This window comes from Canis lupus, chromosome 19 (genome assembly GCF_003254725.2).
Source record: "Canis lupus dingo isolate Sandy chromosome 19, ASM325472v2, whole genome shotgun sequence".
NCBI lineage: Eukaryota > Metazoa > Chordata > Mammalia > Carnivora > Canidae > Canis > Canis lupus.
Window position 1 is genome coordinate 12,458,806 of NC_064261.1, and position 21,105 is coordinate 12,479,910.

Below are 21,105 nucleotides of genomic sequence, written 5' to 3' on the forward strand. Positions count from 1 at the left end.
CAAGACTTATGTCTGCTCCCCTTCATTATATTCTTAGCATTCAACATAGCTTCTGGCACACAGAGGGAATGAAAAACTGAAAAAGAATTTTTAAGGACAGGACCTTAGAAAATGTCTTCATTTGTTGAATGAGTTCTGGAAGACGAGTCATTGAAGGAGACTGAACAGGAGCAATGAGAAGGTTGTAGCCAAAAGAATCCAATATGAAAAAAACTAAAGGAGGAAGGGGTTCTTATGAGTTGGAGGGGATAAATGGTTGCTAGTGTCAAAAGCAGTGATGGGATGAAATAATACAAGTATGATAGTTAAATGATAATTAGGCACTTAGCTTACTTTCATTTCCTAAGAATTTTTCATTTGATTCTCTAATGTAAATTTCTTCCCATGTCATTCACAGACTAATTTCCATGTAATGAGTTATATTCATATTCATGTTTATAGAATATAAAATTTATTTTTAAAAACTTTTAATTAGAGAGATGTTAGAATTATATCGTACCAAAAAAAATGAGACTGTAAGAAGAAACACTTCAGAAACTAACATTGTAGGCAAATGGAATGTGAGTATGATGATTGTCCTTTTTCAGGAATTAAATCTAACTTCCCAGACTCATTTCTTCAAGGTAAATCCTTTAGCATAAGCACTTTCTCCAGACTTTGGCCACAGGATCTCCTCTTTACATTTGAATGTTGATAACCCTCTCTCCGGTTGGATCCCTTTGAATACTCAGATATTCGTCCCAGTAAAGGATAGGCTCCTAACAGGCAGGTAATAGGCCCTTCTTACCTCTGCTGAATTTGAACAGACATAAGCTATGTTTACCAACAGAACTGAACATGCATGGTTATTTTTCTTTGAGAGAAGTTTGTTAGCTAATGATTACTAAATGTAAAAACAGTGGCGTTTTTGACTTCTCATATTGGTCAGTCTTGCCTTCATTTACAGAAACAGTATCATTTTTCTGTGAACTGTATTTTAGGAGACAGGAAATGAATAGGAAAGAGAGAAAAGAAATGATATAAATCTGAAATTGAGGACAACACAGCTAGTTCATTTTATTTATTCATGTTTCTTTATTTGTGTCTCCCTGAGGAAGAAAAGAGATATGATTACCTCTTCTTCCCTTTGTATACAAATATGCAAATTGGGGCAGCCAACAATCTTCTAATTTCTCCTCTGGTGTGATCACTATAACTACCCCAAATATGGGAGAACATTAGCAACAATTCAGTCATTCGTTTATTCAGCAAATATGAATATTTCATAACTGCACAGTCTGCCAAGCCAACTCTCAGACAAATCAAGGAAGAATGAAAAAATACTTTAAACATTTTGGTATAAATTCTGTTCTTTAACCATAATGTATTTTATCAATTTTTCCAAAATAGCAAATCTGTAATGGGCTTTTTTTTTTTTTACAAACATTTTAATCAAAAATAGTTTTTTTAGTTTATTTAGAAATATATATATACATAGAGATAGGCGCTCAGAGGAGACACACACTGCAGTACCCTAGTGTTATGTATGAAATCTGTCCCTTACCAGCCCTTCAAACTTGTGTGACTTTTGGGCAGTATTAATGGTCTTATTTATATAGAAATGAAATAAATATGTATATACTTAAATAACGAAACTCATAGGATGGGTGGGAAGGCATCCTTAACTTTTTGTAACACTGGCAGTCACCCAGCTACCAAGGAATGAAACAATCTACTCTAAGGAAGACGTTCTTAGAGCCTGAGGATTCACCACAAAACAGGCACATGTGCCCCACATTCCCATAGACTCCCCCATATACTAGCTCTAATACCACTCTTGTTTCTTCCACTCAAAAGTATACTGGAATGTAACCATGTGATCATAACATTATGGAGCTAACTTTGAATCTTCTCTAGTTTATTTCTTTCTAAATATGCATTCTTAAAGTTCACTACTTTGTTTTTAGAAAACAAATTACTGCTGTTATTGTGCACCCCTGTTGAAATTCACTGGTGTGGAAGGGGTGGGGGTACTCTCCCTTGAGATGACCCAGGCCACTTTCCAACAGTTTTGACCATTAGAAGGTTCTTCCTTACATCGAATTGAAATGTGTCTTCCTGCCTTAGTTCTACCTTGTGCAATAGAGTAAGTTTAAGCCATCATACACGTGGCAGGTCTTCAGCCTTTAGAAAATAATAATCATGTTCTCCCTGCACTTAATAGACATCTCCATCTCCTCAGAGGACTTGGTTTTGAGTCCCCTTGCCAACTAGGCACTGGTCTCTGAAAGCGCTCCAATTTTCATATATCTTTCTTTATTCATTCAATAAATATTTATTGAGCACCTACTTTACACCAAGTATACTTGGGATGCATCAGTCTTATGGCCAGAACCAAAAGTTATATTCAGAATAGGTAGTAAAAAAAAAATTATTCCCTTGTTCTAGATCATGAGAGATGAGGAGAGGGTGATTATCTAAGTAGGGGGAAGACAATGTATTAGAATCTCCAGGGCATAGGTATGGTTCAAACTACGTACCCTTCCCCTTTTCCCACCCCCAAGAACAGACTGACATAGTCTCTTAGGGAGACCTGCTTTGAGAGTTACTCTAGTTAGTGACTCATGGAAATGTACATGTAATTTCTCATTAGTATTTAGAATGAGAAAAACTATTGTAGAATGTGTACTTCCATCAATGCAGCTTAGTTCACTTTTTTGGAATTTGAATTTCACTGTTGGAGATATTGAGCATATTGTTGACTAAAATCTTTTCCAAAGGTTTTGTTGCTAAGCCAGATCTTTGCCCAAGAAGCCAGACTGGTCATTCATCTCTTTTACATTTTATTATGTTATTGCAATGTGCTGAAGTCCTTTGAACTCCAAATCTGTCATCCAGTTTGTTACTTATAAGCACAGGGACTGTGTCTGTTTTATTTTGTTTTCATGCTGGGTTTCTTGCACGATTGACAACTTCTTATTTATAGCAATGCCATCTACAGATTTGGTAAACGTACCATCCATATTTTCATGATAATCATGAAAAAGATGAGAACTAGACAGATGTGAATGCAGTTGATCTCTTAGATCACACCAACCACCAGCTCCCCTAATGGATAATTAATCAGGATCCATGGGGCCTGGTCTTTCGGCCTGTTTCTAATCTAGCCCATTTGCTGCTGCTTCACCATCACACTTTCTGCCCAGAGAAAGTTCCTTTATGTCACAACTGGCATACTTCCCAGACCTAATCTAGTAATCCTGCCCAAGAAGAAAATGTAGTCAGATTTTTTTTTTTTTAAGGATTGATTGATTGAGAAGGGAAGGGAAAGAAGGAGATTCCCTGCTGAGCCCAGAGCCCCACTTGAGCCTTGATCCCAGGACCCTCAGATCATGACCTGAGCTGAAATCATGAGTTGGCCACTCAACCGACTAAGCCATCTGGGTGTCCCCAGATATATTTCTTTTCAGTAAATCCATGTAGTAGCCTAGTAATCACTTTTTTAAAAATTTTATTTCAAAGACTTAGGGACCCAGGTGGCTCAGCGGTTTAGTGCCAGCCTTCAGCCCGGGATGTGATCCTGGGGTCCCGGGACCGAGTCCCACATCAGGCTCCCTGCATAGAGCCTGATTCATTCTCTCTCTCTCTCTCTCTCTCATAAATCTTTAAAAAATAAAATAAAATAAATATTTAAAAGCCTTGAAGCTTTTAATATGGCATGGAAATTTTCATTGTTTTCATCGTATTTTCAAAGAATAAAATCAGCAAAATATGATGCGTAGAAAATCTGTTAGCACTAAGATTTTGAAGATGAAAAATATGAGACTAGCATCTCCTTTTCGTATAAACTATAGGGGATAAAAGAGTATGAGAAAAGTGCACATTTCTACAAATAACCAAAAGAATGCATTGGGGAATCTTTCCCCAGATCTACAGTAATCATGCCGCTCTGTGGGACTAATATCTATTTATTGAGCACCTATCACATGTAAGATACGTGCTTGGCATTTTGCATTTATTACCTCTCATAATGCAACAAATCCACTGGTTCAGTTTTACCCTTGCCTTTCCAGAGATAGAAGGGATTATAAAAGTTAAGCCACCTGCCTCAACTACTCCTAAGTACTCCAAGTGAGAAAATGCCTTTGAAACCCCAGGTTTCAAATACCATGCTTGTTTCGACACAGGGAATCAGTCACGCTATCAGCCACTTTATACTTATTAAAAACAATCTAACATATTTATGATTTTCTGGTAAATATCCTTTTTTTGGTGAAATTGTTACCACCCACTAAAGAAATCTGAAAACCTTTACAAGAGGGTATTCTGACTTCCTTTGCTTAGATCTCAATTTTCCACTAAAGTTACCTTTTACGTTATAGCACATTTCTTTTCAAGGTTTGAAAAAATTACCAAATCCCCCTAGATAGGAAGATGCTTTTCCTAAGAAATTTGAAGGTTTCCAGAGTTCTTGATTGAGTGATAACAATTTCACCTAAAAAAAGTGTCCTATCTACCAAAAAGTCATAAACATGTTAAATCGCTAAGCATTATAATAAAGTGGTTGATAAAATATTGTATGACTTTTTATGTCAAAACAAGCATGGGATTTTAGAGCATGATGTTTGAAAAGTATATTTACTCACTTTAAGTACTTAGGACTAGTTGAGGCAAAGATCACAGGGATTTACTATGAAAAAGAGAAACTCAAACAATTCAAACAGTAAAGCTGGAGCAGAGCCATAATTAGCAAGAAAGAGGGAACGCGCCCTTTGAGGCCTCTACATAAGGGAGGAAAACACCACAGAAAACGATTTGCTTCATAAAAAAATTGTATCACACCGGTAATAATCCTGAAATTAGAATTTCATCAGCCAGATTAGTGGGTGAAATAACCATAATTAACCCATAATTATAAATGCACTATTTCAAACAGTCATATGTAAGCCTAAGTAGTAGTGAGACTATCAGGATACACTAGGCATACATTAGGAATGACACGTTTTTTATCTTTGCTATTTAATTTGGCATTACTTGACTTATTCTACACTTGATCTTAACCAAAAGACCGAGAAGAGACAACTTATTTCTAAAAACTGACCAGACTTCTTGTACTTTATATCACAAAAAAACAGATTGAAGGTTTTGTATAGCATCAAAGTCTAACGACAGTAGTCTTAATTCCAGACTTATCATCAAGAAACTAATTTTACCTAATTCTCTTTAACCTTCCAAACAGTGTGTCAGGACATAGGGAGAACTATGTTTTTGATGGCAGTGTTTTTCTTTGATCCTGTATGCACATATTTTATCTGTAAACATGTGTGTGTTACATAAATATATATGAAATGAAACTAATTCCATTCTCCCTAGAAGGCAGGGACTGACCACAGCTGAGTGTGTTGCTCATTATCCATTAGGTTATGTCCAGTCATTCATCCGGTGCATGAACATCATGTTTTAAGCCAAGATTATTAGCTTTATTCTATAGAAATTCATTGAACTAAAGTTCACATGTATAATCCTCCGTGTACTTGAGAACACACGGGCTGCTTGATGTGAACTTTCTACTCGGAGGCAGTAAAGCCCAGGGAGCTCAGTCGCAGCCTGGCTGGGGTGAACGCCCAGCTCTACCACCAACGGACTTGGAGCAACTTCATTTCTGTGCCTCCGTTTCCCCGTCTCTAAATTATTATTTTTTTTTTCCCCGTCTCTAAATTAGATAGTGGTGCCTACCTCACATTGTGAGGGGTACACGAATTAATATGTAAAAAGCACAGACCAGTGTCTGCCATTTGATAAGCCCTTGTAATGATCTCCAGAAGTCTGAAGGATCCCCCGAAGGCAAGCAGAAGGACAGATTCTGTTTTTATTGGAGGTTTTCACTAGGCGATCCCATTGTGAAGGTTATACACTACCGGGTGGGGGGCGGGGGGATTTCGGCAGGACTTAAGTACACAGGTAAAAGGCTGCTGCAATAATCCAGGCAAGAAATGAGGAGGCTTGAACCTCACAGTAGGTGGTAGCGAGATGGTGGTAGTGATCTAAGGACGGCGGGCCTCACAAAGGACCCCCAGGTTTCAGGCTTGAACGCCATTCTCCGAGGCAGGACGGGAAGCAGGCCGGGCGGTGGAGCCCGCAGTGCCTGGCACACCCAGGAAGGCCTCCGCTCCGCAGCAGGGAGCAGCTGGAGTCAAGCAAGCAGAGGACACTTGCTTTAAAGCTCCTCTTCAATGACCGGGGCAGTCAAAGCTCTTCTCTTCTACCCCAGACTAGAACACCTCATCTAATGCAGTTCTGAGCATTAAAGGGAAATCATACTGAAGATTTCAACCTTGAAGTTAATTGCAAAGTTTGCTGCAGATGGCTAATGTTTCAAAGGTAGACTCGGTTTTCTAAGTCATCTGGGTAAAAACACGAACACGAGTCCCCGGTGCCACATTTCCCACCACACGCTGCAGAACTGCCAATGACAGGCCCTTCCTTTGGCTCCTGGGGACTTAATTTCCCCAGGGAACGCTTGTGGTTATTCAACTTGAAGACCTTGCAGGAAGAACCACAGTTATTTCTCCCTGGGGTCTTACTCAGAGCAAGCAACATGGAAGTAAACAGTCACTAAAGAGGAACAAGGAGAAATAAACAAGCTTTTAGCCAAATGTATGAACAATCCACATTGAAAAAAAAAAACAAAAACGGCCAAGATTTTACAAGAATTATAAATTAGGGACAGTGACGCCACCCTGCCGTGGTTCAGAATCTACAGGAGCACGCAGGCCCTAAACCCACAGCAGCTCTGCTGGTCCCAATATAAAGGAAGGTGCATTTCATTCTCTGCTGATTTCTGCATGTAGTGGTTAAATAAAGACGGCTTCAGGCTGGGGAAACAGAACCAGAAATTAGAACTAGGGTCTAGGCCCAGTCCTGCCAATGCTTAATGTTACCATCTTGGACCTACGTCCTTTGTGGAATGCAGAGACTGCCCTTGTCCTAGGGGTTCAGAATTATGTGATCAAAAGAAAGCATTTAATAAAACTACCCTTTGAAAAATTATTTTTGAAGGACCTCACTGTCTTCCTGTCATTCAGGAACAACATATTTTGCTGCAGAAGGCTCACCGGTCAACATGTTGGAGAAATCAAGGCCTTGTTCCTAATCACAGGCTACCATTTACTAAATTCCTCGTGCAGGCCTCAGGAGAAGTTTATGAACTTGCTTTAATGGAGGCTTGTGCAGGGTAGGTGACTTGGCAAAGGTCACACGGCCGATAAGCTACCCCGTTCAGCCCGTAAACCCAGGGCTCTCTAACCCGCAGTCTAAGTTGCTTCAGCAACAGGTTACTCTCCGATCAAAAACTCTTTGGGGAAAAAACCGCAGGTGGGAAGATCCTTTGATTACTAATGGTAATCAAACCATTACCAGTTTTCAGCGTCTCATCTCACCCTCAGAGTTCAGAGTTGAGCCCACAGCAGCCCAGCCCCAATCTGTGCTCTTCTCCCACAGGCGGCCAACATACACCAATTCAGGACCACTATGTCACATACATCTTTAAATACTTAGCAAAATAAAAAAAATAAATAAAATAAAATAAATAAATAAATAAATAAATAAATACTTAGCAAAATCAGATTTCAAAAGACACTTAAAAATGTATTGCAAAATGTACAGCATTTATTCACATACAGACAAAAAGGCACAAATTCTACTAAATAGTTCAACAAAAAAATACAGCTGTCCTCAACTAGTTTTATAAATACTTTCAAAAAGGGGGTAGAAATAAATACAGGATTGGGCCATGTAATATAAAATAGTCATCTCTACATATACTTTGTTTAATTTCTGATTTTTAACTCTTCATGCACCTTTTTTTCCAATTTTAGCTGAATGGACACCAAGCTAGGCACATAGTGAAAAATCCTCTGTACAAGGTTACAAATGTAATGACAAGTTTGTCCATTTCAAAATAATTAAGATTTGTACACAACACATAGAACCCTTCATTTCGATTTTGTGTTTATAACCTAACAAATGACATTCCAGGCAACTTTACAAAAGTTTAACTAGCCTACATTTTGACATAATACATTGATCATAATCAAAGATATTTCTTGGTCAGGATGCACAAGGAAAGATAAAGCTTCAAAGAAAAGAAAAGAAAAGCAGAGCGAATGGCTCGTACTAAGAGAGTGCAAGTGGGTGGGGTGGGTGGGGTGGGTGGGTGCTGCGTATGGCCGCCTCATACAGAGTTCCCAGCAGGACGTGAACTAACTTACAAAGCTATCATTACACTGTCAGAGAAACCGTGCTCTATACCATTTGCATTTCAAAGCAGGAATAAAAAGTGTGGGCCTTTTATTTTTGTGTGGGTTTTTATTTTTTTTTTGTTTTGTTTTTTGTTTAGTTTTTTTGGTTCAGCATAACTTGGAACGTTTGAAAGCTTTTCAACCTAAATGTGGGGAAAAAACAGGTAAGGCATTATTTTTGCACAAAACTAGCATTCCTAAATAGTGCAAATGAATCTGTTACCTCTTAAAATGGTGAGAGGTCATATACTTACTAAAATTTAGATTTTCTTTCTATGGCTTGACAGATTAACCCTCTATATATTCTACTCTCACCCAGAGCTGTTGCTGTACAGGGTCAAAAGGGAACTGTAAAAAGTGTCCACCTTTCTTCTGTATCCAGCAAAAATGTTTTTGCTCATAGGCAAAAAATCTGGTTTTTAAATTATGCTATGAGTCAATGTACAACTTGGATCCTTTAAGAAACTCCTAAGATCTGTAGCAACAGCTTATCTGGACAGCAGTCTCTCAAGATGAGCCCCATAGCTCAAAAATAGTCAATCTAAAAACCTGGGTCATTCTTTCCCCTCCCCTGAAATAGCTACTAAAATGTATTCGAAAAGTTAAGACTTGGTCTGAAAATGTCATACATACAATGGGGATGCATCAGATCTACTATTTGATCATCCGATAAAACTTGCATAGCAAGATGGAATTCAATAAGCCTTTTTTGCTGTTGACAATCACCTGGAAGACTTGAAAGGGAACTACAGAACTCAAATCATCACTCGTTAAGTATCAGAATGTCCCTGCCACATGGAAACAGATGTATAAATGAATCGGGAAATCTGAATACTGATAATAACTAAGGATAATTTAGGGGAAATTGGGCTTGTTCCAAGTGCCCATAATTCTAAATCTCGTTGCTATTTAAACTTTCCTTCTCTTAAGTTTGATTCACAACTACATTGAATTCCAAAGAAAATTAACAGGACCTTAACACTATCCACTGTCTTAATACATAAGCACTGCAGTGAGTGCAAAAACAGAACATTGTCAAATTTAATGCTAAATTCATTATTGCTGATAACTTACTAGTTATTGCCATTTGCAATTAGAAAGTCCAAGTTACGAATTGGAGCTTAGAACTCTGACTCCAGGAAACCTGTTCCACTTCAGTCTCTTTCCCGTATCACCTCGGTCAATGGTAAGAGGTTATCGCAACTTATTGCCTTTCTACTGTTTTTAAAATATAACCTATTTTGCTTTTTTTTTTCTTTTTTTCTTTTTCATTTTTTTTCCTTTTTCTTAAGGAATCCGTTCATGTTGGAAGCCCAGATTCCCCAACATACGCACTAGTGGTTGGCTCTGGGACGTAGGTCACCAGAGTCTGGAAGTTCATCACTTGAACTTGACTAGCCATTAGTATCGTTGGAAGCCAGATGGCCAGGTATTGCCCAAGGCCAGGGAGCTCCCAAGCTGGCCCAAAAGGCAGTGGTTAGGGAAGAGGAAGGTCAAGAGGACTGGTAAGAATGGGACCAACTGCCCTTTCTCACAGACAGAACTTTCTAATGGCTTTACTCTCCTCCACCAGTCCTATACCCACAACACACTCGGGTGCTTCAGGCAGCAGGACCTGCTCCACGTACCCTCCATCTGCAAGCTGCAGCAGCTCCGCCCTGGCCCTTCAGATCTTCCAGTACTGACCTTTTTGAAAATTCTCTCTTCCCCATCTGCTGATCTCATTCATACATGAATTCCCTAGAGTTACTGAAGCTTCGGAGCTGCTGCCTGTAACTACAATGTAACAAAAACAGCCTCGGGGGCCAAAGTATAAATATGACTTCAACATCTACCAGTCCTACAAAGTAAGTTTTATGGGCTGTTAAATGGTACGTGAGGGTTTCTCAAGAACTGCATCTGATTCCGCGTATTCAGGTAACCAAGAGTTTGTGCTTTGGGAAGAATACAGAGGGCAGTGCAAACTCGTGAGGCTTCCGCAAGCCTTGCCCTCTGCAAAGACTTATTTCATTCTTATTTTAGTGTTTAATTCAGCCTCTAGTCTTAGTGTCTGACGGTTACAATCTACTCTTGTGTTTCCTCAACAAGTTGCAGATAACACACTTCTCACAACAATGATTTATAAATGACTCTGGAAAAAAAAATTCAATCTGACTTGCAAGTAAATGTGTGTGTGTGTAGCTCAGGAGTGATGGATGGGTCTCCGCTCGTCCCCCACGTCAGAGCTCTCGTCTAGCAACTCCACGGCAAGCCCGCAGCGCTCCCACACCGCCTCAGTTTCATCAAGAGGCCAAAATGCTTCTCCTGATGATGTCTGTCCTCCTGCTGATAGTGCTGCTGGCGTGTATACACTTCTTTTCAGATGCCTCGCTCTCTGAGTCACTCATCTCGACATCAGGGACGTACCCGTCATTCTCATGGTCAGATTTCAACTTGTTTTTTGCCCTTTCCTTGGCTGGAACTCGGCCTAAGCCCAAATAGGGGTAGTCTGAGTGCTGGTGGCAGGCCCCGTCGTGGGCCTCTCCCTGCTGCTGCCGTTCCCCCTTCTTTGGAATCCGGAACCCTCCCCAGTTCTTCACTGGGCTGGCAGGTGTCGTAGGCACTTTGACTGCAGTCTGGTTATAGTTCACTCGGATGAGGGAGCCGTTGCACTTGGGCACGATCTCCTTCCTGGAGCCGGGCGCCGACTGCCCCGTGCCAGGGGAGGCGGCGGCGGCTCTCGGGCTGTCCAGGTGCCGCTGGGACGGGTCCGTGGGCCTCAGAGGCTTGTGACTCTGTTTACAAGGTCTGTCCTTGAAGTCTCCCCTGCTGAGATCACAATGAAGACGATGGTCTCTTCTGTCCCCGGAATCTGGCATCACCACGCCATTCTTCTGTTGTGCTGACACGAGACGGGCCTCCGCAAAGGTCTTTTCAAAACTCAAGAAGCCCTCTGGGACCACCGTCCCCTCCCTTCTACCACACAGGTCTGGCTGCTTCGGCAGGGCTTTGCCTCCGCTCCCAGTGCTGTGCTGCAATGGATCTCGCTTATGGGGCTTTTTCAGCGAATGGACCAAGGAAGTGCCCATCTGCTTCCTGAAGAACGCGGAATGCCACTTCAAGTCCTCGATCTTGGGGGCGTCAGGGCCCACAGAAGGACTGTTAAACAAAAGCATGTTTTCCAAGGAGGAGGAGGACCAGGAAGAAGAAGGCACACCTACAAATATACAACCACAAAGAAAGAAAAATTACAGAAGCAGACCCAAAACACCACTCTAGGTCCCCAGCATGGCCCGATCAACACGAACTTCCCACCCAACCGCACAGCGTACACCACCCAGCTTCTAAGAATTCACACGAAAATATCACCTGCCCTAAGAATCTGCGTTCAATCTGCAGACTGAATATGCTGCGTTTTCTTAAATAGCCGAAGCTCACAAAGGTTTCCATGAAACGACCTCCCCAGAAAAACCTTTCCCTTCAAACCACGTAAGCGATCTTTCAAAGAGGAATCCACGCAGAATCCATCCAGTCAGTCAGCGCCCCTACCCCTGCACATGGTTAGGCACCTGCTCCCCGACGCGACCCAGAGCCCACCCACCAGTGCGGGGCCGGGGGCTTTCAAGTTGCCCTCTCTGGGGGGCGCCTGACTGGCTCAGTCAGTCAAAGATCTGACTCTTGATTTCCTGCTCAGGTTGTGATGTCAGGGTCTTGGGATCGAGCCCCGCATGTGCGACTCCACATTCGGCTAGCGTGGAGTCGGCTTGAGGTTCTCTCCTCCCTCCGCCTCTGCCCCTCCACCCTGCGTGCGCTCTCCTGCACCCACGCACTCTGAAATAAGCAAATGAATAGATAGATACATCTTTAGAGTTTCCTTCTCCAAGTAAATACGAGCTATATGATGAGGACAAATGTAAGTACATGAAACAAGAAAGGAAGGTGCTTAAACTCATTCTTGACACACAGCAAAGGTCTTTCAAAATCTTTCCTATTAAAAAAAATAAAACAAAAAACAAAATCTTTCCTATTATATGCAAAGCCTATTTACGGAATTAAACTGAACTGGCATCCAACACGTGGGTAACTTAAAATGGTGTTTTGCAAACATTTTTCCTACAAATCCCAGTAACTAAATTTCAGAATGTAACCCACTAAAAGCTCACACTTCATGAAATATTAGCCTCCTCCATCTGATGTGGCACTCTTACATTTTCTATTCTATGTCACTTGCTTTTGATGCTGGTGACCCACTAAACTCCTCTCACAACCAACTAATGATAAATCATAACCCTCCGTGTGAAAAACCCGGGGTGAATTTATAACACACGGGAGTTTATCGCAAGGACCATGTTTCTGCAAGAGCCTCGAGGACATCTGTAAAGAGTTGTTCTCTTGTTCTGTGTCCCGTAAGGTATAAACCGCCGGGAAAACCAGGTTCAGCCGGGCAGGAGCCCATCCGAGGCCTCCCTGCTCTGCAGACACGAACACGGCGTGTCAACAGAGCGGGGCTAGCAGCTCCCACTGCTGAGCTGAACACGCTTGCTTTTCAAGAAGCAAACCTTAGGGTCAACCTTCACGAAGCCACACTTCTGTGTCTCCTCCTCAGTACTGTGGGAAAACAAAGGTAAGAGGGATTGTCATTTTCTAAACTGATTTCCATCTACCTGGGATCTACGTCTCTGAAAAGCCTCAGACTTCTGTCGTCACATTAAGTGCTGTCCCCACTGAGGACACACTCAGCCAGCAGAATGGCCCTGCCGGTTCTCAGCTTCGCACACGAGCCTTAACCCCAGACCCTGACTGACATGTGTCAATCACAGCCATCTCCTCCACTTCACCTGGAACCATCTACCTTCTAAGACAGGAGATCCACCTGGGACATGAATAAGAACACAACTGAAAGTTTAAAACTGGGATAAAAGGAAAAAGAGGGGCAGGGGGAGCATCCTAAAGGGTTTCCACTTCATTCCCTGGGGCATCCTGCAGAAAGCTTAACGTTGCTTTCAACCCAACATACTTAGTATGGCTCATATCTCAGAGGGGAGGGAGGGTTTGTTTACCTTCTCTGGAAGAGCAGTAGGATTTCATTACAGCTGTGTCACACAAAACACTTCCTAACCTGGTTAGGAATCTCAATCTCTTACCCGCATAAAAACCTGAGCCATGAAATGCAAAAAGCGGCTTGCAATATCCCTGAAAAAGGACTCCTAAGTGAAATCAGATGAAAATGCTCCTTGCAGCTTATTTTTATAGGTAATCACTCATTACAGAACTACTGAACAAGAGCCACGGAACGCCCCTCCACGGGCCCAGCCTGCACGGCGGCAGCTCTGGAGGCCGGTGACCTGCACCCCGCAGCCTTCCGCGCGGGCTGTTTGCAGTAGGCCACGAAGGCAGGGGATAAACTAGGTCCCGCTCCTGTGCATTCAAGTAGGAACAGTGAGCGAAACAAGTCCCCCTGAAACAATCCCGATCAAACTGCTTTCGCTTATGAACCCTACTTATAAAAACCTATTTTAAAAGTTTTACAACTAATAAACTCTAATGATGCATCTGGAAAATATTTACTCTCCGGAAGAAAATATCTAGGATAACATTAGTGCATTAATGCCATTAGTATTAACTATGTAACGACTCGAGACTAGCATTAAGACCCCCTAAGCTTTCTTTGTTCAGCTGACCAATTTACACCTAGCTCCGTGTATCCGGATAGTTTCAGGTAAACCAGAATTTGGATTTCAACGTAACAGGAGGTAACCACTTCTTTGTTGTTTCTGCGTCCGTCACCTACAGAGACAAGAAGCCACAGAAGCAGGCCAGTCAGCCTCCTGTGGCCGCACAGGGCAGTGAGGCCAATGCCGCGGCTCCGGCCCTCGGGCAGGGCGGGGCCGCAGAGACCAGCTCCCCGAGGACCCAACCCGAGGTCTGGCCGAGCCCTCAGGGGCCCTCCTCCTCCGAAATCCTTCCAGATGCCCGCTCGGCAGGGTTCATGCCCACAGCACCTCCGTGCTCAGAGACCCGCGAGAGGTCGGGGTCCTGAACCTGGCCTCTTACAGATGGAGAGTCCCAGAGACTTGCCCTGCGGTGCGCTCCACCTCCAAGGAACGGTGTGCTCTCTCCGCAGCGCACGAAGCAGGAATCTTAGTTCCCTTTTCCACTTTACCTCGCTCAGAGCGATGTAAAAGACACTGAATAAATACTTGGTGCTGAATCTCAAAAATACTCAAAATTCCACCTATTCCAAAACATCCACTGGGAATGTGCTCCGAACATGGACGTGTGCCTGGAGTACACAGTCTTAACACTGCTTATTTACCGTCTGTTACAGGTGGATCCAAAGGCTAGAGAATCTGTAAATCTTCCCAAGTGTCCCCATGAAACTTGAAGTTTATCGAGTGCTTTGCAACACAATAGAGAAGTTGCCGTTACATTGGAGTCTCAGAAGAGCTCCCAGTAGGAAGCTTGGGAGCTCAACCCCACATTACACAGGAAGAAGTCAGGGAGCCTCAGAAAACAGGCTTGCTTGTTTGGCCTGCAGGTAGAGGATATGGGATTCGACCCCTATTTGAGGTCAGATTCATAGCCCTTTTCCCTACGGTGTGATGTTTCAAATGCCAAAAGATTTTCTTTGAATATGAAAGTCTGTGCTGCTCGGATTCTCGTATAGCATAAATATAAGAAAATTAGCTTTTTTTTTTTTTTTCCTTAACAGAACGTTAAGGCTTACAAACCCCTGCACTATTGTTTGACCTACAAGAGCTTAATGCATACCTGAAACTCTTTCTTGCTCCAAGAGCTTAGTGTAAAGATTGAATATCTGTTCCTGGACTTTGCACACAGATCGCTTAATCTTTTCCCTGCGGGTCACCATGTAAGTGAGGTTCCGAACCTAGAACGTAGAGAATAAAGATTCTAAGTAAGCAATACATTATAACGGTACTTTGGTGTTTTTCCTTTACCTGAGAAATTTGTCCTACTAGGGCCATGAGGGGCATCTGAAATCAAGATGTACTTATACATTTTATCCAAGCTCTAATCTACTTTCGGGCTGCTAACTAGGATTCCACACACACCCCTCCATGTAGGCAGAGCAACGCAGAAGAGATTGTAGGAGGAGCTCCAAACAAGCCCTGCGGCCTGCACCGCACCCAGCCTGGCGCCCACCCCAGCAGAAGACCGCTGGGGTCCAGGTCCAGGCTTGCCACCTCTTGCCAAAGGACTCCGCTTATCACCCCCTCAATGTCCTCTTCCTATGAATTCTATGATCTAAGGCTTTAGAGCAGCTCGGAAGCCACTCTATCCAGCATCTATCTCCTGAAAATAGAATTGGGGAAACACAGGGTCAAAAGGGCCATCTGAAGAGCACCCCACCCACCCCCAACCTCCCGCCAAAAATTATCCCTGCGCAGAGCTCACTAGTAGAAGATCAAATGGTCATCAAGAAGCCAAGGAAACTTCTCTGTCAACTAGACAGTATCTGAAGCTCACAGGCAGCTAACGTGTTCCTATAGAACATAAAGCTAGGGAACCATTGCCCACCATTGCCCTGCTGTCAGCACCTCCAGTCCAGCTCCCTGCAGGACACCACCTTCTTCCACATTCATTTGTAAATAACTAGAAAGACGCAAGTGCTGAGAGCTCCACTTGGTATCTGATGGCAGCCACCAGGGATCACATGGGGATCACACGTATACACTCACTACCCAAACTAACTCGACACCTAGAGGTGTTCCCTAAACAGGAACAAAACAGTCAATAACCAAGCCATCTTCAGTCCTAGAACCTACTGGGAAACCTGACCAGGTTGCATGCACCTGAAAACCCCAATATCAAACGCAACACGACGGGCTGTACTCGAACCTCCTCAGGGAGAGACCACCAGACCAGCGGTGGGAGCGCAGGGGCCCTAGAGCCCTCTCAGGTCCCATTTGGGGGGGGGGGGGGGGAGGGGGGACTACAGTCCTTGGGGAGGGGCCCCTTCCCCTGCCACCTTTCTTCAACCAAGGTCATCAACGTGCTCCGTAAGGAGGGATGGCAACAGCCGCACGCACGGAACTTGGCGCTCTGGCTCTGAGCCGGCGCCTCCCGAGGTTTCCAATCCTTCATGAACCCTAGTGGTTCCAGCTGTTCTTCCTGGAGCGGTGTTCAAGGCTGTCCTGTGTGCAAGGACAGGAGGCACAGAGACAACAGGCTGACCGGCTTTCACACTTGCATCGTGGTGGAGGTTCCTGGCCTAACACACAGGCACCAAGTCAGGGACTACTCAGGATGTGCCTAACACCTCCTCTTGCTGTAGAGATATGTGCGTGTGCACATGTGCACGTAGGTAGAATTAAAGAATTGAACAGAAAATCCCCCTCCCGGTCTCGGAGTAAATATAAATACTATCTTGGTGGAATTCACCCCGGCTAAGGCCCCTCCTGACAGCCTCCGGGCCCAGGCCAGGAAGTAGGGGTCCTTTATAAAAATTCTGGCCAATGTGGGAATGGAAGTGGCTACCAGGCTACTACTGTCTTTGAGAAGTATTGTTCCACCGGGGGGTGGGGGGCGGTGGGTATTAGGCATGGAGGCTCAGAGAGGCAAGACCTAGACCCGTATCACAGATTAAAAACTCTTGGACAACAGCTTTTACACCAAGGAATCGGACTTGTGGAAATAGGGGGCAAATTGACATCCTAGGAGACGGGAGTCACGCTCTTCACGTCCGATGTACAGCCAGGATACTTAGAGCTCTGGCCCTGGAGACTCCCCACGAAAACAGAGAGTAAAGGGAAAGCCGAGTCCCTGAACTTGGCCTAGTACCGGGCTCCGGGAGCTTCAAGCACCAGCTCCAGGAAAGGCCTCCCCAGCTGCTGAGCGGGCAAATCCCCCCATTCCCCTGGTCTCTGCTGAGAAACCTCTACCCAGAACACCAAAAAGCCAAGGCCACGGTGGGTTTTCAGTGGGACAAAGCGCCCCGAGTCCACCAGGCCTGGCTTACCCCATGGAGGAAGGGAGCGCCCGAAGCCCTCCCTCCCTTCTGCACAGAACCCTCGTTGGGCACAGTTCCATCAGCGCCCCTGCTGGGACCGGACATCCCCTGCGACATCCCCTGCGACATCCCCTGCGACATCCCCTGCGACATCCCCTGCGACATCCCCTGCGACATCCCCTGCGACATCCCCTGCTCGGCCCTTCCTCACCTTCAACCCTCCCCGGCCTCATCTGCCCCCAGCTGCCAGCAAGGAGTTCCCAGGAAGACCAGTCCGTGGGTGCACGCACACCTCCCTAAGCACAGACAGCTTTTCCCCAAAGGGAGGGATTCCCCAACAGAAACACGTGGGGACCCAAGACAGAATGCTGACCACTACCCCCAGCCCTGCCCACGGTTCTGGAGTCAATAGTGGGGGTTCCAAGACCTTGCGCCGCGCTAGGTTTCCAGGTAATGTTGCGGCTGCTTGGGGCCCACACTCTTGAGCACCACCGCCCTCAGGAATCCAAGAAGGGTCTCAAACACTGCTCGCACACTAAAGCGTGATACGTCGTTTGTCGGGGGACAACTGTGGCCTGATTCTCGGTGGTGACCATCCATCCCACGGAGTGTCAAGTAGGGCAGTTGCCCAGGAGCTGGCCAGCCTCAAGCGCAGGGCACGGCTTTATCTGAGAAGGCACGCCCTTGCTTTACGGAGGTTTGCTACATCTTTAAGACAGGGTCCAGGGGACAGGAACCCCACCAGAGCCAGGCGGCCAGCTCGGGACCTGGACACAGCCACAGACCACATCTCAGCAACCGTGTCTTCTTAAGGCTGTGGCTCCCCAGCCCTCCTCTAAAACCCGCTCCTGCCACCTCACTTTCCCTTCCGATCCAGAAGGTTCCCGGGTGTGGAATGCCCCCAGGTGTGTATCTGCAAGAGCGAGCCATTCCCATCACCGTGCAGTTGTTTGCTTCCCTAATGAAAGCTGTTGGTCACTTTAGGACTGACCGCAGCCTTTACGCCAGCCCCGTGTATTCCCGGACTCTGCGTACCGGCTACGAACCACTACTGTGGGGCTCAGCAGAATCCTAACTTCGTTGAGAAACAAAAGTAATTTAGGATTTGTTCTGGTCACCCCCGCCCTAATGAACCTTTGGCCTGATATACTTATTGTCTATAATTACAAAGCACTGTGCAGCGCTCGGGGGCAAAGACTTCCAGGTTTTTTTGTTAAAGCCTCCACCATCACAGGCCTCATGGCAAATTCTGGAAAACCTATCTTTCATTATAATGAGCCCATTTTAAACTAACACTAAATTCCCTAAAATCTCTTAGGCTTTTAATGAAGTAAATGTAAGTAATGCCACACACACACACACACAAAAATCCTGATTTATTCCCTGTTTCTCATACATCATTGGTATCATTCTACTTCAAAACCAACAGCGATGACTCCAAAAAAAAAAAATGTTTAGAATTTAATTATAAGTGCGTGTTAATCTGCATAACTGAAGTACAGAAAAGAGTTAGTACACCACAAGCATTTTCTACACTTTTATTCTGTGGTGATCATGAGACAGACACAGTCCAAACATGTAGACTTCTCGTCCTCCCTCCCGAGGACCAGCTGACTCCATAGCTCATGCACCCCAAGTACAGCGGTCGTCAGGCTGGGAATAATGGCTTCTCACCAGGATTCAGTTAATCCTCCTGATCCCTTTCTCCTCTCTTAACAAAAATGCCACATACGTGTGGTTGAGGCGAGGTCTTCTTTACACTCACCACCAGGGGGGGCACGGCAGCGGAAGAGCCTCCCCGCCCTCGCGCCTGCCTGCCCGCCTGCCTGCCTCCCTGCTCGGAGGCCTCCGCCTAAATCGGACTCCTAACCTGCTCCAGGGGGTCACAACAAGCTGGCCCGCGGGCACTCAGTCTCCTACTAAAAGGAAGTCTCATGAACACGTCCTCCTCCGCGCCCGTGCCATCTTCAGCAGGGCCATGCGGGTCTCTGGGAGATCTGGGACTTTGGGCTTAACACACTCCTCCGCTTCATCCCTGCTCTGCCCACACCCGCACTTCACGTCATCCATGGGTCAGCTCCTCTCCCAGGCAGGTGAATCACTCCCTGCTAGGAAGTCAGGTGCTTGGGGAAGATGCATTAACTGTTTGAGGCCACTTGGGTGCCTTTTGGTGCAGGATGCGTCAGGCCAGACAGAGGGCCTGGGTCCCCGCTGCCGAGCACTAATGAACTGAACGTGGGCTGCTCCGAGACGCCTCCCCAGTTAGCAAGCCTCTGCCAGAAACTACGGGGACAGGAGGCCCCGGAGGAGGGAAGACAGCCCGCTCCTAGTATTCCCGCAGCAGGGAGGGGAGATCCAGACCCGGAGTCGGCGGTTGAGGAAGTGCCATCAGCCGCGGCTCTGGGAGCCCAGGGCCACTACACTCAGCAATCCAGCAGCGTGACCTAGTGGTGGGCTGAGCTCCCAGAAGCTCCTTGGTGGGACAGGCAGCCCCGGGCACCAGGGACCCTGCCCCGCCCCGGGCCACGCGAGCACACACGCACAGCAGAGCTACCCTGCCTCAGGTAGCACTTAGCACCTCACTGCCTGCAGTACCTTCTGGAACGGATACGCAGCTGTACGGAAGTTCATGCCCACACGCCAGCACCCACTGCCCACTTGGGAATTCGCCAAGAAACGAAGGCGGGCCAGAGCGGCACCAGCACCCAGGTCTCCCCGGGCTGAACAAGAGCTCTTCCTACTTCACCCGCCCCTACCAGGGTTCAGATCCACCTGGTTTTCTAACTCAGGTGGCACAAACGGTTCAGCCAACGCCCTGGTCATCTTCCTGGGGCTCAGGTCCCTCTAGTACTGGAATGAAGGGGGGAGGGGACACACCCCATTTGATCTTACAGAACCGCGCGGATTAGTGGGAAAGTGTCTTAGTATATCACAGAGGAGCCCCCCGCTCTGGGGCAGTCTTACACGTATGTACAGGAGTTTACCGGCCCATAAATATATTGAACCAACACAACCTCATGCTGCAGTATGTACAGGGTCTGAGAGTAAATGAACTGGCTACCGTTCCTTGCTCTGGGCAAGCAGCCGCCTCTTTGCAATCTTCTTTTCTAAGTCACTACAAGGTGTCAGTGTCAATCATTACCCTCTCCAGGTCCTGCCGCAGATGAGTGAACAGCTGCAGCCTCCTAAACAAGACATCCTGCTCCCGCTTCGCTAGATTGTCCTCTTCATCTTTCTTTGGAGTGATCAAGGGCTTGTTGAAGTTGACCTTCCTCTTCAACTTCCAGTACTGGTACAGGAAATCCACCACTTCCTCGGGCAGCCGCAGGGCCCTGGCCACATCCAGCAGGTTGACGAAGGTGTAGAACTCATCTTCCAGCTGTTGCAGCTTCTGCTTACGGACACTAACCCGGTGGGCCTCCTCCTGATTCTGCTCCAGGCTTGCAAAAGGCTCCAGCGGATTCCGAGGGGAGCACTCAGAAGCCCCGTTCTCCTGAGCGGCCCCCTCCCCAAGGCTCTCCTCAGGTTTTCTATGAGAGCTATGCTTCGGGCAGTAGGACTTGAACTTGACTTCGTCATTCTCCGCCAAGATGGTCTTCATCTCCAGGCCCCGGTCAAAAGCACAGGTCACGTGGAAGGCGGTGCGGCAGTTCTTCACAGAGCACTGCAAAGAACACAGAGAACAAGAGAAAAGACGGTCACGGAGCCACAGTGGCTGAAGCCCATTGGAGCTACGCACCCTCCGCACACATGCACAGGTGAGTGGAACTTCCAGCATGTGCCAGGAGACGTTAACCCTGGCACCTCTGGTCATATGTTAAATAAGGTAAAGCATGGGCTTAAAGTCATTCTTTAGATGAAAAGTTTCATAAACCA

The 21,105-nt window shown here is 45.7% G+C and overlaps 1 protein-coding gene across 20 annotated transcripts in view; it reads right to left on the reverse strand.

Annotated features, from left to right (window-relative positions):
* Positions 1-7,625: 7,625 nt before the first annotated feature.
* JADE1 (jade family PHD finger 1) overlaps positions 7,626-21,105 on the reverse strand; it is a 63,205-nt gene continuing 49,725 nt past the window's right edge. For all 20 annotated transcript variants that reach the window (XM_025420616.3, XM_025420611.3, XM_025420606.3 and 17 more), the window contains 3 exons: positions 20,372-20,893; positions 15,030-15,147; positions 7,626-11,475 (listed from right to left, as the gene is read on the reverse strand). In XM_025420616.3, coding sequence (XP_025276401.1) covers positions 10,562-11,475; positions 15,030-15,147; positions 20,372-20,893 — 1,554 coding nt within the window. In that variant the 3' untranslated portion in view covers positions 7,626-10,561. The remainder of the gene's footprint in view (positions 11,476-15,029; positions 15,148-20,371; positions 20,894-21,105) is intronic.